We start from the raw sequence: 15,467 nt of genomic DNA on the forward strand, positions 1-15,467 counted from the left end.
GTTACTGTTTTTGCTGTATTTTGGATCAAATAAATGCAGGCTTGGTGAGCAGAAGAGAATTCTTTAAAAAACATTAAAAATCTTACTGTTCAAAAACTTTTGACTGGTATAGTGTATATATCAAAGTGGTGATGGGCCGCCTGGACCAAAAAATGCCAGGGCCGATTTTTTGTCCCAGTTCAGCCCTGCTCACTGGTGCTAGAATACTTTGGTCTTTAAGACACAGTTCTGTACAACATGCGTGTGTGTGTGTGAGGTAGCTGCAGATACATGAGCTGTTTATATACTAGCTGTTGCAGTAGATTTGAATGAACCGTGTGTGTGTGTGTGTGTGTGTGTGTGTGTGTGTTATGTGGCAGCGATGGTGGTTCCTCCTCCGAGCCGCAGCAGTATCTGTGTGTGTGTGTATATGTGTTTATGTGTGTATATATGTGTGTGTGTGTGTGTGTTATGTGGCAGCGATGGTGGTTCCTCCTCCGAGCCGCAGCAGTATCTGTGTGTGTGTGTATATATGTGTGTGTGTGTGTGTTATGTGGCAGCGATGGTGGTTCCTCCTCCGAGCCGCAGCAGTATCTGTGTGTGTGTGTATATATGTGTGTGTGTGTGTGTTATGTGGCAGCGATGGTGGTTCCTCCTCCGAGCCGCAGCAGTATCTGTGTGTGTGTGTATATATGTGTGTGTGTGTGTGTTATGTGGCAGCGATGGTGGTTCCTCCTCCGAGCCGCAGCAGTATCTGTGTGTGTGTGTATATATGTGTGTGTGTGTGTGTTATGTGGCAGCGATGGTGGTTCCTCCTCCGAGCCGCAGCAGTATCTGTGTGTGTGTGTATATATGTGTGTGTGTGTGTGTTATGTGGCAGCGATGGTGGTTCCTCCTCCGAGCCGCAGCAGTATCTGTGTGTGTGTGTGTTTGTGTTTATGTGTGTATATATGTGTGTGTGTGTGTGTGTTATGTGGCAGCGATGGTGGTTCCTCCTCCGAGCCGCAGCAGTATCTGTGTGTGTGTGTGTTTGTGTGTATATATGTGTGTGTGTTATGTGGCAGCGATGGTGGTTCCTCCTCCGAGCCGCAGCAGTATCTGCTGGCAGTCCTGCAGGGATCTGCGGTCTCCGACTCGCTCCAGCGTGCGTTTGGCCTCGGCCAGCAGTCGAGCTCTGTGACCTGGCGGCGTCAGCAGCGGCAGCGGCAGGTGACGACACGCTAGCAGGATAGCATGAGCCCTCTCACGCTCGCCCGGAGCGCAGTCACCGTCTGCAACACAAACACAGTGTCAGCGCAACATACTCAACACGCAGCAGCAGCTGCTATAGAGAGAGTGTGTGTGTGTGTGTGTGTTTACCTGGGCTGTAGTTGTGTGTTCGGTGTCGCAGCAGCTGGTGTGTGCGTGTTGGACTGGCTCCTGCCATCAGTCGGACCGTCGTCTCGTGTAGGAACAGCTAAAAATCATACACACACACACCGTTAATAGCATGCGGAGGTCAAGTGCAGAGGTCAGCTGCAGGCCGGGGTCAAAGGTCACCTTGTGCTGGGCCTGTCCTAGTTTCCGCAGAGAGCTCAGGTCCCTCTGAAATCCAGCCAGCTGGGATCCGGGGGCAGGGCCTGGCTCCCCATTAGACCCGCCTCCACGCTGCCATAGGCTGGTCCTCAGAGTCAGGAGGAGGTCACACACCAGAAGCTCCACCCCCTGAGAGAGTCAGAGAAGATGATTGGACAAAGAGAAATGCCAGTGTGTTTATGTGCAGTGTAGGGCTGCACGATATTAGAAAAAAACTCACATTTTTCTGCGATATACGTGTATATATAGCGATATAAAAAAAAAATATAAAAAAAAAACGCCAGATGACTTGAAAAGCTCTATTTGGAAAAAAATATATAATCATTTGGGTGATTGTGTAGGTGAGTAAATCAGCATAGAAAATAAACAAATTACAAACATAGATAAATATAATAGAAAAAAACATACAAATGAAATAAACAATGCTTTACATTTTTCAGGTAAGTCTAACAGTACTCAGGTACAGAAATTGAATAATCAAATGTAAAATAACACTGCATAGTCTTCACTGTATAAATTAAATCTAAAGCTACAAAAGTGATTTTGGGTGAACCAGAAAGCCTCAGGAATATTAAACTGCTGTGAACCAATATACTATCCATTATATTTCTCAATTGTTTACCTTCACCTAAGCCATAAACAACCGTGTTTACAAGGATACTTGCAGAGACATGCATTTTGACACAGTTTTACGCGTATGTGTCATTTTGGAACGGAATTCAGTGTTCACGTGCATCTGCGTGGCTCTCACCGTGTCTACATCAGCGGCATTGCGTGACGCAACAAAATACAATAGAACCCATTATAATCAGCGCTGTCTACACTGGATGCGGCGTGGCGCGGCTCGACCAATCCCCAACAGTAAATCCTTCGTTCTTTTTATGACGTACTAACACAAAGTTCAAATGATTAGCAATGGTTGCTTTCTCGCGTCCAGTGTAGACAGCCTCTAACTGTTGGGGAGCAGGGCAGCGCGACAAGACAGCTGTCGAGAAAATGATAAGTATAATCTTATATATGATAAGATATATCGTGCAGCCCTAGTGCAGTGTGTGTGAGTGTGTGTGTATAAGTGCAGTGCAGTGTGTATAAGTGCAGTGTGTGTGTGTGAGTATGTGTGTCAGTGCAGTGTTAGTGAGTGCAGTGTGTGTGTGTGTGAGTGCAGTGTGAGTATGTGTGTCAGTATGTGTGAGTGCAGTTTAGTGTGAGTGCAGTGTGTGTGTGATTGCAGTGTGAGTGCAGTGTAAATGAGTGTGTTGTGTGAGTGCAGTGTGTATAAGTGCAGTGTGTGTGTGTGTGAGTGCAGTGTGCATAAGTGCAGTGTGTATGTGTGTGTGAGTGCAGTGTGTATAAGTGCAGTGTGTGTGTGTGATTGCAGTGTGAGTGCAGTGTGTGTGAGTGCAGTGTGTATAAGTGCAGTGTGTGTGTGTGAGTGCAGTGTGTATAAGTGCAGTGTGAGTGCAGTGTGTATAAGTGCAGTGTGTGTGTGTGATTGCAGTGTGAGTGCAGTGTGTGTGAGTGCAGTGTGTATAAGTGCAGTGTGTGTGTGTGATTGCAGTGTGAGTGCAGTGTGTGTGAGTGCAGTGTGTATAAGTGCAGTGTGTGTGTGTGATTGCAGTGTGAGTGCAGTGTGTGTGAGTGCAGTGTGTATAAGTGCAGTGTGTGTGTGTGAGAGTGCAGTGTGCATAAGTGCAGTGTGTATGTGTGTGTGAGTGCAGTGTGTATAAGTGCAGTGTGTGTGTGTGATTGCAGTGTGAGTGCAGTGTGTGTGAGTGCAGTGTGTATAAGTGCAGTGTGTGTGTGTGATTGCAGTGTGAGTGCAGTGTGTGTGAGTGCAGTGTGTATAAGTGCAGTGTGTGTGTGTGAGTGCAGTGTGCATAAGTGCAGTGTGTATGTGTGTGTGAGTGCAGTGTGTATAAGTGCAGTGTGTGTGTGTGATTGCAGTGTGAGTGCAGTGTGTGTGAGTGCAGTGTGTATAAGTGCAGTGTGAGTGTGTGTGAGTGTGTGTAAGTATATGTGTGTGTGAGTGCAGTGTGTGTAAGTGCAGTGTGAGTGTGTGCAGTGTGTGTGTGAGTGCAGTGTGAGTGTATGTATGTAAGTGTATGAGTGTGTGAGTGCAGTGTGAGTGTGTGCAGTGTGTGTGTGTGAGTGCAGTGTGAGTGTGTGTAAGTATATGTGTGTGTGAGTGCAGTGTGTGTGAGTGCAGTGTGTATAAGTGCAGTGTGAGTGTGTGTGAGTGTGTGTAAGTATATGTGTGTGTGAGTGCAGTGTGTGTAAGTGCAGTGTGAGTGTGTGCAGTGTGTGTGTGAGTGCAGTGTGAGTGTATGTATGTAAGTGTATGAGTGTGTGAGTGCAGTGTGTATAAGTGCAGTGTGAGTGTGTGCAGTGTGTGTGTGTGTGAGTGCAGTGTGAGTGTATGTATGTAAGTGTATGAGTGTGTGAGTGCAGTGTGTATAAGTGCAGTGTGAGTGTGTACAGTGTGTGTGTGAGTGCATGTAAGTATATGAGTGTGTGAGTGCAGTGTGTATAAGTTCAGTGTGTGTGAGTGCAGTGTGAGTGTGTGTATGTAAGTATATGTGTGTGTGAGTGCAGTGTGAGTGTGTGTATGTAAGTGTATGAGTGTGTAGGTGCAGTACAGGTGTGTACCTTGTGCAGCCAGGTGTTGTTGTGCGACTGACACACACTGAAGTGCAGGTGCGCGCTGGCACGCTGGCAGTGACTGAGGCAGCTGACAACTCCTTCGCCCTTCTGCGGACTCACACTCATCTGCACAGCCTTACAAAGTGCCAGCACGGCCTTTGGCAGCGGGTGACTGACACACACACACACACACGCATGCGGTTAGACTGGAGATTCGTGACTATGAACACACACTCCGACGGGTAAACACTCACTCCAGCATGTGCAGTGCTCTGGGCATCCGCTCTGCCTCCGCCAGCAGTGACCTCACCGACGCATCATCACCTTGCAGCCAATGAACCACAGCCTTCAGCACCGACGCCCACCAGCGGCACACGGGGTCCCTGACTGCAGAGACGAGAGACACGACACGTCAGCGTGTGAGGACGCATTAACACACCAATGAGGCACTGACACACACCTGGCATTGAGCTCTGATTGGCCAGCGCAGGGAAGGGAGCGGTGGAGGGGGCGGAGTCTTCAGTACAGCTGTTCAACAGCTGCAGAAACTCCAAAACACCCGTGAACTCCCTGCAAGAGACATGACAGGAACACGCTTTTAGAATAGAAGAATTATTAGTTATTAGAATTATAAGTGCATTATAAATTGTAATCACAATTTTAATCAGAAAAATTGTGATCTGATTTGTTTCATTCCACCTGCTGATGTAGTTAGTTGTGGACCCTGTTTGTTTTTTTACCCATTGTGTGTTTTTGTGAACAGGTCTGTGTGTGTGTTTTACCCAGCGTCCTCTGTGTGTTTGCTGCTCTGTGGCTCGATCAGCGTGTGCACTGCTCTCTCCAGGAGCTTCTCACAGAAGCAGCGGTGCAGCTGTGCGATGGGATCCGCTAGAGACAGACACACACACACACACACGTGTTAGTCCTGCGTCCGGACACTCAGACGGCCATCGAGCTGTCTGTCAGTCTTACCTTCATCTCTCTGAGACGTGAAGATCTGCTCGCTGCTCTCCGCCCTCACTGACCAATCACAGCTCAGGAAGAACTGGCGGCCCAGCGGCGTGAAGATCCAGCGCAGGCAGTCTGGGAGGGGCTTGGAGTCTGATTGACAGGCCAGAGCCTCAGCACAGCTCAGCAGGTAACCCTGACACACAGACAGCAGGTTTGTGAGGGTGTGTGTGGTGTTTACACGTGTGTTATGAGTGTGTGTGTGATGCTCACGGGCAGACAGGTGAGGTGTTTCCCCAGCGCAGCTCTCAGACTGATGGCTGCCCTCACAAAGATCTGGATCCGCTGAGAGACTAGTATCTTCCCCTCCGCGCTCTCGCTCAGATTCACAGCGCTCAGAGACACACACACACCCCAGAGCGGCCGCTGATCCAGCTTACCTGAAACACACACACTATATTATTATAACACACCACACACACACTATAACATACACACACACACACACACCTGTGAGCTGCAGCTGGTTGAGTTGGTGATACACCAGTGCTGCGTCACGTGAGCTGGTCTGTGACTCCTCCCCCTCGTGTCTCCCTCCAACCAGACGCACCAGCCAGCCCAGGGGGGCGGGTTTCCGCAGGCAGTAGCGAATCAGGTTCCAGGAGAGCGAGCAGATGAGGTCGAGGTTGGAGGAGGGCAGCACTCTGGACAAGACGGACAGACAGGTGTGCAGACTGACCGCGGCTGCCGCGTAATCGCCCTGAGACACACACACGACACATGATCATCAACTCTATAGTGTGTGTGTGTGTGTGTGTGTGTGTGTGTATGTTTGTGTGTTTACCCGGTACAGCTGCAGGTCGGCCTGTTTCCTGTGTCTCCAGAAGCGCACTGAAGTGGGCGAGTGAAGGGGCGTGACCGGCTCCCACAGGTACAGCACACGGACACACCCCCAGACCACGCCCACTCCGCTCAGGACCCACACCAGGAGCCACAGCAACACGCACCACAGCCACGTCCCTGACAGATGGACGGACACACACGTGACATTAGCGTCAGAGCGGATCACTCAGTCGTGTGATGATTGTGTGTGTGTGTGTGTCGGTCACGTGACTCACCGAAGCTCTGTGTCTGCGCGGGCAGAGAGAAGAGCAAGCGCGAGGATCCGTGCGCAGCTGCCAGCCCGGCGCTCTCCTCAGACCCCAGCAGAGACGGAAGAGGGTTGAGCGACAGACAGAAGAAGGTGAGCGTGCAGAGCAGCAGACGCGAGCGGTCCAGCACTCCCACTGATGACGGCGAGTCCGGCTCGCTCTTCACCTGAAACACGCACACACGTGGATCAGACTGACGCCCACGCTCTGATTTGAATATGAAGTGAGGGGGCGGGGCCTGTGTTCTGATTCGAATATGAAGTGAGGGGGCGGAGCCTGTGCTCTGATTCAAATATGAAGTAAGGGGGTGGAGTCTGCTATGATTTGAATATAAAGTGAGGGGGTGGAGTCTGTGCTCTGATGTAAATATGAAGTGAGGGGGTGGAGCCTGTGTTCTAATGTAAATATGAAGTGAAGGGTGGAGTCTGTGCTCTGATTTGAATATAAAGTGAGGGGGTGGAGCCTGTGTTCTAATGTAAATATGAAGTGAGGGGGTGGAGTCTGTGCTCTGAATTGAATATGAAGTGAGGGGGTGGAGCCTGTGTTCTAATGTATGATCCATCTGATCCAAGATGGCGCCAGTGTGTTTGCCGGCATGCAGTCAGGCTTTGGAATTTATTTGCCTGTTTATGTCTATTATGTACATGTTCAACCCTGGTGCTTTTGGCGGCCCTCTGCCAAGTGGTAAAGCCATGTTGTGCTACGATCGTCAATCTCTTATAAGCACAAGTCACCGTAGTTTCGCTCATTCCGCGGTGTTGCTTTTGGTTCCTGTGGAGCTGCTTCGGCGACGGTGTTCCCAGCAAAGGAAGAAAGGTCGTAAAAAACGTGGGAAACGAGGAGGACTTCTGATTAATTATAAACGATTTGGGGCTTCCCAAAGGAATTGTTTGGTGCCGCATACGGACTATTCCAGCTTTGGGGAATTAAGACGCTCATGGTTGGTTCCCGTTGAGCCTAACGGGATGCTTCCAGCTTATCGGCGTGACCAACGGCTTTCGCGTCATTGTCATCAGTAAATGTCAGCAATCTCCGATTGCTCAAACGAGATAAGTGCATGAATTTTCCACTAGTTGATAACACTATCTCAGTTAAGATGGCGTTAATAAATGCGAGGTCCATGGTGAATAAAACTTTTATTTTAAATGATTACTGTTCATCAAATAACTTGGGACTTCCTTTTTGTGACTGAAACTTGGCTTGATGCGTTGGACTTAAGTCCTTTGTCTGAACTTTGTCCTTTTAATTATCTATTTTGGAATTTGCCTAGAACTTCTGGAAGAGGTGGGGGTATTGCAACATTGTACAAAAATAATTTTAAATGTAGTCAACTGCCGTCCAGGAAATATACTAGTTTTGAATTACAATTATTTAGGGTTGATTCTGTTTCTTCACTGTTATGTGCACTTATTTATAGACCTCCAAGGTATAATAAGGATTTTATTGATGAATTTTCAGAGTTTTTGTCTGTCACAGTTCCTACTTGTGATAATTTTCTTATACTTGGTGATTTTAATATACATGTGTGCTGTCCCTCTAAGCCATTGGCTAGAGAATTTTTGCAGTTGATCGATTCATTTAATTTTACTCAGTTTGTGTCAGGATCTACTCATAGAGCTGGCCATACTCTTGATCTTGTATTGTCTTTGGGTCTCTCTATTACTAATGTTGTGGTAAATGATGCTTGTTTTTCTGATCATCTGTTTGTTTGTTTTGATTCTGCATTTCCTTCGCTGAATACAGCAAGCAATAGGTCTGGCCACTTCACTCGTTTTATAAATACCTCAACTGTTGATACATTTTCTGAGGCCTTTGCTGCCTCATCATTCTGTCATGATTTAGAGTTTTCTTCTCTGGATCTTAGTGTGGATGGGTATTTTAATTCTTTTAATTCGGTTTGTACAGAAATGTTACATGAGATTCCACCCTTAAAATATAGGGAATCAAAAAAACAATCACAGCCGTGGATGAATGATGAAATCCGTACGTCAAGGAAAATTTGCAGAAGGGCTGAACGAAAATGGAGGATAGGCTGCAAGTATCATTTGATATGTTAAGAGAAGCTTTGACAAATTTTCAGTCTATTGTGAAGGTTGCAAAAGCAAAATATTTCTCGAATATAATTAATAAGAACTCAAACAAGCCTAATATTTTATTTAATACGATTAATAAAGTGATTTTTCCTGCGCCTACTAATTGTCTCGAGGCTACTCAAAAGATGTGTGAGGATTTTTTGCAATTCTTTGTAAACAAAGTTGATAATCTTCGGTCACATATTATACCAGTAACAACCTTTCAATCTGAGTTAAATCATCAGAGTTCATTTAGTAGTTTTGAACCTATTTCTTTACCTCAGTTGGAGCATATATTAAGGCACACTAGACCTGCTGCACATCCGTCTGATCCTCTTCCTCCTCGGCTGTTGTTAAAATTGTTTGATCTTTTAGGTAAAACTCTTCAGTCTCTTTTTAATAGTAGTTTAATTAATGGAAATGTTCCTGCTTGTTTTAAACATACAGTAGTGCAGCCACTTCTTAAGAAACCAAATTTGGATTATACTGTTTTAAGTAATTACCGACCTATATCGAAACTACCTTTCTTATAGAAAATTTTGGAGAAGGTTGTTCTGTCTCAGCTTGCGTCATACTCTATTTAGATATGAATGCTGTTATAAATATGTTCCAGTCAGGTTTTAGGTCTCTTCATAGTACAGAATCCGCCCTTCTTAAGGTTTTTAAAAAAACAATCACAGCCGTGGATGAATGATGAAATCCGTACATCAAGGAAAATTTGCAGAAGGGCTGAACGAAAATGGAGGATAGGCTGCAAGTATCATTTGATATGTTAAGAGAAGCTTTGACAAATTTTCAGTCTATTGTGAAGGTTGCAAAAGCAAAATATTTCTCGAATATAATTAATAAGAACTCAAACAAGCCTAATATTTTATTTAATGTGATTAATGATTTTTCCTGCGCCTACTAATTGTCTCGAGGCTACTCAAAAGATGTGTGAGGATTTTTTGCAATTCTTTGTAAACAAAGTTGATAATCTTCGGTGACAGATTATACCAGTAATGACCTTTCATTCTGAGTTAAATCATCAGAGTTCATTTAGTAGTTTTTAACCTATTTCTTTACCTCAGTTGGAGCATATATTAAGGCACACTAGACCTGCTGCACATCCGTCTGATCCTCTTCCTCCTCGGCTGTTGTTAAAATTGTTTGATCTTTTAGGTAAAACTCTTCAGTCTCTTTTTAATAGTAGTTTAATTAATGGAAATGTTCCTGCTTGTTTTAAACATACAGTAGTGCAGCCACTTCTTAAGAAACCAAATTTGGATTATACTGTTTTAAGTAATTACCGACCTATATCGAAACTACCTTTCTTATAGAAAATTTTGGAGAAGGTTGTTCTGTCTCAGCTTGCGTCATACTCTATTTAGATATGAATGCTGTTATAAATATGTTCCAGTCAGGTTTTAGGTCTCTTCATAGTACAGAATCCGCCCTTCTTGAGGTGTTTAATGATATTTTATTGGCAGTTGATACAGGAAAGGTAGTTATTCTTATTTTATTTGATCTCACAGCTGCTTTTGATACCGTTGATCATGGTATTTTATTGCAGCATTTGGAAGATGTTGTTGTTAAGGGTTCTGCCCTAGAATGGTTTAAATCATATTTAAAAGATAGATCTTTCTCTGTTTGTCTTGGAGATCTGTGTTCTACATCAGCTAAATTATACCTTTTTGGTAGAGCTTTTAGAATTGATTAGAGGGACCAGGTTTTACATTTTAATGTTGAATCTTGATGGTGTGACTGTATGTAATGTTGCTGGAAAGCACTTTGGTCAACGGCAGTTGTTTTAAATGTGCTATAGAAATAAAATTTGTATTGTATTGTATTGTAAATATTAAACCTCGGCTGTTGTTAAAATTGTTTGATCTTTTAGGTAATACTCTTCAATCTCTTTTTAATAGTAGTTTAGTTGTTCTGTCTCAGCTTGCGTCATATTTAGATATGAATGCTGTTATAGATATGTTTCAGTCAGGTTTTAGGTCTCTTCATAGTACAGAATCCGCCCTGCTTAAGGTTTTTAATTATATTTTATTGACAGTTGATTCAGGAAAGGTAGTTATTCTTATTTTACTTGATCTCACAGCTGCTTTTGATACCGTTGATCATGGTATTTTATTGCAGCATTTGGTGGAGTCTGTGCTCTGATTTGAATATGAAGTGAGGGGGTGGAGTCTGTGATCTGGTGTAAATATGAAGAGAGGGTGTGGAGTCCGTGCTCTTTTTAGATTATTAAAGGGGTCATATGATGTTGCTAAAAAGAACATTATTTTGTGTATTTGGTGTAATGAAATGTGTTTATCACGGGGGTCTATACTTGGGCCTATTTTATTCTCATTATATATGGGCCCTTTGGGCTCAATTTTTCATAAATATAATATTATGTATCATTTATATGCAGATGACACTCAGTTATATATCCCAATAGATCCAAATGGTTCTCAATCCTTTGATGGACTTGCTCAGTTTTTAGGTGAGATAAGAGCCTGGTTGGCAAGCAATTTTATTCATCTTAATACTAATAAGACTGAGTGTGTTGTTTTTGGACCTTCTTCTGCTTCTAAGGAAATTATAAGTAGGTTGGCCGCTATGAAGATAAGTGTTTCAGATCATGTTAAGAATTTGGGTGTTATAATGGATTCAGCCTTAGTTTTAGATAAACAGGTTACTAGTGTTGTGAAGGCTGCCTTTTATCAACTCAGAATTATTTCTAAACTGAAAACATTTCTCTCTTTTAAGGACCTGGATACTATTATTCATGCCTTTGTGTCATCATGCATCGATTACTGTAATTCTGTATATATAGGTATTTCACAGGGTCAATTATCTCGTCTTCAATTAGTACAAAATGCTGCTGCCAGACTTTTGACTCGCACAAAGAAGAGAGAGAGAATTACTCCAGTTTTGGTTTCTTTACACTGGTTGCCTGTAGAATTTAGAATTGAATTTAAGGTTTTGTTGATGGTTTTTAAAGCGTTGCATGGCATTGCCCCAAAATATATTGTTGACCTATTGATTCCTTATCAAAATTCAAGATACTTGAGATCTTCGAATCAGATGATTCTTTATGTTCCCAAAACAAGATTAAAATTAAAGGGTGATAGGGCTTTCGCAGTGGCTGCTCCTCGATTATGGAACCCTCTCCCAATGCACATTAAATCTTCCCCATCTGTGGATGCTTTTAAGTCTAGATTGAAATCGTACCTTTTTGGTAGAGCTTTTAGAATTGATTAGAGGGACCAGGTTTTACATTTTAATGTTGAATCTTGATTGTGTGACTGTATGTAATGTTGCTGGAAAGCACTTTGGTCAACGGCAGTTGTTTTAAATGTGCTATAGAAATAAAATTTGTATTGTATTGTATTGTATTGTAAATATGAAGTGAGGGGGTGGAGTCTGTGCTCTGGTGTAAATGTAAATATGAAGTGAAGGGGTGGAATCTGTGCTCTAATGTAAATATGAAGTGAGGGGGTGGAGTCTGTGCTCTGGTGTAAATATGAAGAGAGGGTGTGGAGTCCGTGCTCTTTTTAGATTATTAAAGGGGTCATATGATGTTGCTAAAAAGAACATTATTTTGTGTATTTGGTGTAATGAAATGTGTTTATGCGGTTTAAAGTTAAAAAAACATTATTTTCCACATACTGTACATTATTGTTTCTCCTCTATGCCCCGCCTTTTTGAATGGGCGGTGTTATGCAAATCTTCCCACATCGTGACGTAGACATGTGGGGGCATGTTAGAATGAGCTGTTTTAGGTAGGCGTGGTTGACTTAACCTTTATAAAGAATATCTCTTTGGATTTGAGACTTTAGTCTTTGCAACTTTACAGATCTTCTTTATGCACCAAGAGCTTGTAACACTCCAAAGAGAAAGGAAAGATTGAAATCGCATCATATGACCCCTTTAATTGAGGTGGTGGAGTCTGTGCTCCGTTTTGAAAATTAACTGAGGGGGCGGAGTCTGCGTGTCTCACCGTCTCATGCTCAAGCAGCGGGCTGCCCGGCTCCGAGTCGATGCAGAAGGGCGAGAGCTGAGGGGGAGAGCTGGAGCCCGAATCTGACGGAGGAGGAGAAATAAAGACCATCTCCGGCTTCAGATCCACATCATCAGAGAGACACACCATCTCTATGAGAGAGACAGACAAACACAGGACGCAATCGTCAAATCCAGCCATCAAAATAAAGTTTAGTGAAAAAAAAAAAAAAGAAACAAATAAAGCTAAAATTCGTATAGATAAATCAAAAATGTATATTAGTAAGGCCCAATTCTACCCCTTCCTTTAGCGTGTTCATGTGAAGGGGTAGGGGTGTCTCGATTCTCTTTTGGTTGGAGGGGTAGGGGGAAGGGCCAGATAGCCCTTCAAACGAAGATTTTTCGTTACGTTAGCATTATGTCACATAAAGCATTAACGTTACTGACTGCACAATAGTGCCACAACATATTTTCATGTCTGATCAGGGCAGTAACCACCATAGACACTGAGGGGGCTAGTCCCCCCAATAATTAGAGATCGCTAAACCCTTTTCTTAAATGCAATGTAAGTCACTTGCCCAATGCATAAATGAGAAGGTAAATGCATTAATTTGATACATTATTTATTAAATATTTATAAATTAACAAAGCAGAAGTAGGGATATACAATTAATCAAAGTCAAATTGCAATACAAATATTAGTAAAATACATTTATAATAATATATAATAATAATAAAAATAATAATATTATTTAATATTACAAGATTTTTATCCATGTTTTAACTTTAATTGAATTAATACAGCTCTGTTGTCCAGCATTTGATTTGATTACATTTTAAAAGATTAATTAAATTGTTCAGTTTTATACATTTGTTATCCATCATTATTTAATAATACATTTGTATTAAATCATTAACACAGAATCCAGAAAATCCTTGTGATTATTAAAATGTAATTTATTTAATTTAATTAATTTACCTTTATAATGAAATTGGAAATGAAAAAAAAAAACAACAGAATTTCAGAAAAAGGAATTTGGGGGGAAGAATTCAGATTTAATAGGGCCTTATTATTGTTAAAATTGTAATAAATTACACAATTCTTGAAAATACTATTAAACAGTGAATTTTAGAAAAAAAAAACAAAGCTGAATTTGGGGAGAAGCAGCAAAGCTGGGGATGTCATGTGACTCACTGTTCTTGTGATTGGCCATCTTGAGCGTCAGGTTCTCCTGCCGGAGCTTATGGTTCACCTGCTGCAGGTATTTGATGTAGTCGATGGCTTTACGCAGAACGCCAGACTTGTGCATCTGTCAGTCACATCAAACAGACCGTCAGACAGTCACCTGGGCTCCACACATCCCAGCATGCAATGCGGCGCACACACCTTGGCGTCACCGCCCATCACGAGGTTGCGCAGCTCCAGGATTTTGTCATTGATGGACGATCGGTAGCGTTTCTCGATGACGTTGTGTGTCGTCCGTCTCTCGCCCTCCTTCACGACTCCTCCCGTTCCCGCGGTAACGGCCACGCCCTGCTCTACGCCCCCCGTGTGGGCGGTGCCCGAGGAGAGCTGCTTGATTGGGAGCTTGTCTCCGCCTCCCATCACCATGGGAACGGTGGTCAGAATGTTGCTGCCCATCAGCGTCTGTGAAAGAGAGCCACGACATTCAGAACCATCAACAGAACGATATTCTGACATGAAAGGGATTTAGATAGATAGATAGATAGATAGATAGTTAGATAGATAGCTGTTTAACTTAAATCTGACAAGTTTCTGTTGATGGGTGCGCATTCTGGCTTCCCAATAAATTACAACAACAGCGATAAAAAAAAAAAGTGGACAAACCTGTCACTCTTGTTCAATGCGCGTGCCGTTTGCTGGAATATGAGCAGTCATTTATGCCGTCATTACCCGGGTGCTGATAGAGTGTGCGCGCAGGTGAGACCTGAACAGCACACCTTGCTATCGGTGTTTAAACTAAACTCATTTAAGCTTTGCCAGTTTAAATATTAAAGAGCCAGAAGACGCGAGCTCGCGCGCGCGGTGAGATCATTGTGTGTGCGCTCATCCGAAGTATGCAAACCCGCACACAAATATTAAGCTCTCTTTGAAGTATTGTGTTTGAATGGACAAATTTACACAAAAATTATGTCAAAATGCCCATCTTGGTGAGTATCCTAGCAGACATAGTCGGTTGAGCGTACAGTATCAGTGCACTGGATCAGTGCATTCTCTTAAAGTGACAGCAGTTTCTTAATATTAATCAAACAACAACAACATAGAAATCACTCACTGCTCTTGACTGAATAACTTTTGTAACTTTAATAAGGATTAATCTTTTATTTATACAGTCAAATATGCAATGTTATTTTACGTTTGATTACTTTATTCAATTTCTGTACCTAAAAACTAATGATAGACCTACCTAAAAAACCTGAAAAGCACTGTTTATTTTATTTGTATTTTGCTCTGTTGTATTTATTTGAGCTGTTGCTTGTAGTTAGATTATTTGTTCTTATCTTCATTATATTTATTTGACAGTATAGTTTTTTCCCTAAACATAGCACAGACCGAACCGTTCTGAAACCGTGACTCTAAAACCGTGATACAAACTGAACCGCTGCACCCCTAACAGATAGATAGATCATTTTTTGTGTCCTCAGAGAGGAAATTCGTTTTCACAGTGGGTGCGTATATAAGACAAAGACAACAGAACAATACATATGAACGTATCACAGTACAATCAACACAATCACAAGACATGTCACCACAAAAAATAATAATTTAAATGAACATGCAAAAATATTCTCTGCATGAGTATGTCTGATTTCCCACTAAATTATCATAAAATAAAAAAAAAATTCTTGTCTTATAAAGGTATTTTAAGATACTAATTAAAAAAAATATTTATAATTATATATAAATATTTTTATATTTATTTACATTGATTTTTAATATATTTTAAATAAATATTATTTAAATACAATAAATTAAAAAAGATATATATATTATTTAACACCATATCAGCAGCAAAGGCTAATTTCATAGCAAATTCAGAGTAGAAGAAATCAAAATTATTATAACTGCTCTATGATACTTCTGTCAGTGTGCCCCGACTGTAGTGTG

General features: G+C 42.3%; 1 protein-coding gene across 1 annotated transcript in view; it reads right to left on the reverse strand.

Annotated features, from left to right (window-relative positions):
* Positions 1-322: 322 nt before the first annotated feature.
* The window catches only part of srebf2 (sterol regulatory element binding transcription factor 2), a 21,879-nt gene continuing 6,734 nt past the window's right edge, over positions 323-15,467 (reverse strand). Inside the window, exons 6-20 of the mRNA XM_016488361.1 lie at positions 13,725-14,036; positions 13,533-13,647; positions 12,339-12,490; positions 6,261-6,459; positions 5,987-6,162; positions 5,653-5,902; positions 5,416-5,582; positions 5,167-5,338; positions 4,977-5,082; positions 4,655-4,764; positions 4,449-4,581; positions 4,201-4,366; positions 1,519-1,683; positions 1,339-1,435; positions 323-1,250 (exon numbers count right to left, since the gene is read on the reverse strand). Of these exons, the coding sequence (XP_016343847.1) occupies positions 1,033-1,250; positions 1,339-1,435; positions 1,519-1,683; positions 4,201-4,366; positions 4,449-4,581; positions 4,655-4,764; positions 4,977-5,082; positions 5,167-5,338; positions 5,416-5,582; positions 5,653-5,902; positions 5,987-6,162; positions 6,261-6,459; positions 12,339-12,490; positions 13,533-13,647; positions 13,725-14,036 (2,538 nt within the window). The 3' untranslated portion in view covers positions 323-1,032. The remainder of the gene's footprint in view (positions 1,251-1,338; positions 1,436-1,518; positions 1,684-4,200; positions 4,367-4,448; positions 4,582-4,654; positions 4,765-4,976; positions 5,083-5,166; positions 5,339-5,415; positions 5,583-5,652; positions 5,903-5,986; positions 6,163-6,260; positions 6,460-12,338; positions 12,491-13,532; positions 13,648-13,724; positions 14,037-15,467) is intronic.

Source organism: Sinocyclocheilus anshuiensis, unplaced genomic scaffold (assembly GCF_001515605.1).
Source record: "Sinocyclocheilus anshuiensis isolate Anshui unplaced genomic scaffold, SAMN03320099.WGS_v1.1 scaffold1649, whole genome shotgun sequence".
Lineage (NCBI taxonomy): Eukaryota > Metazoa > Chordata > Actinopteri > Cypriniformes > Cyprinidae > Sinocyclocheilus > Sinocyclocheilus anshuiensis.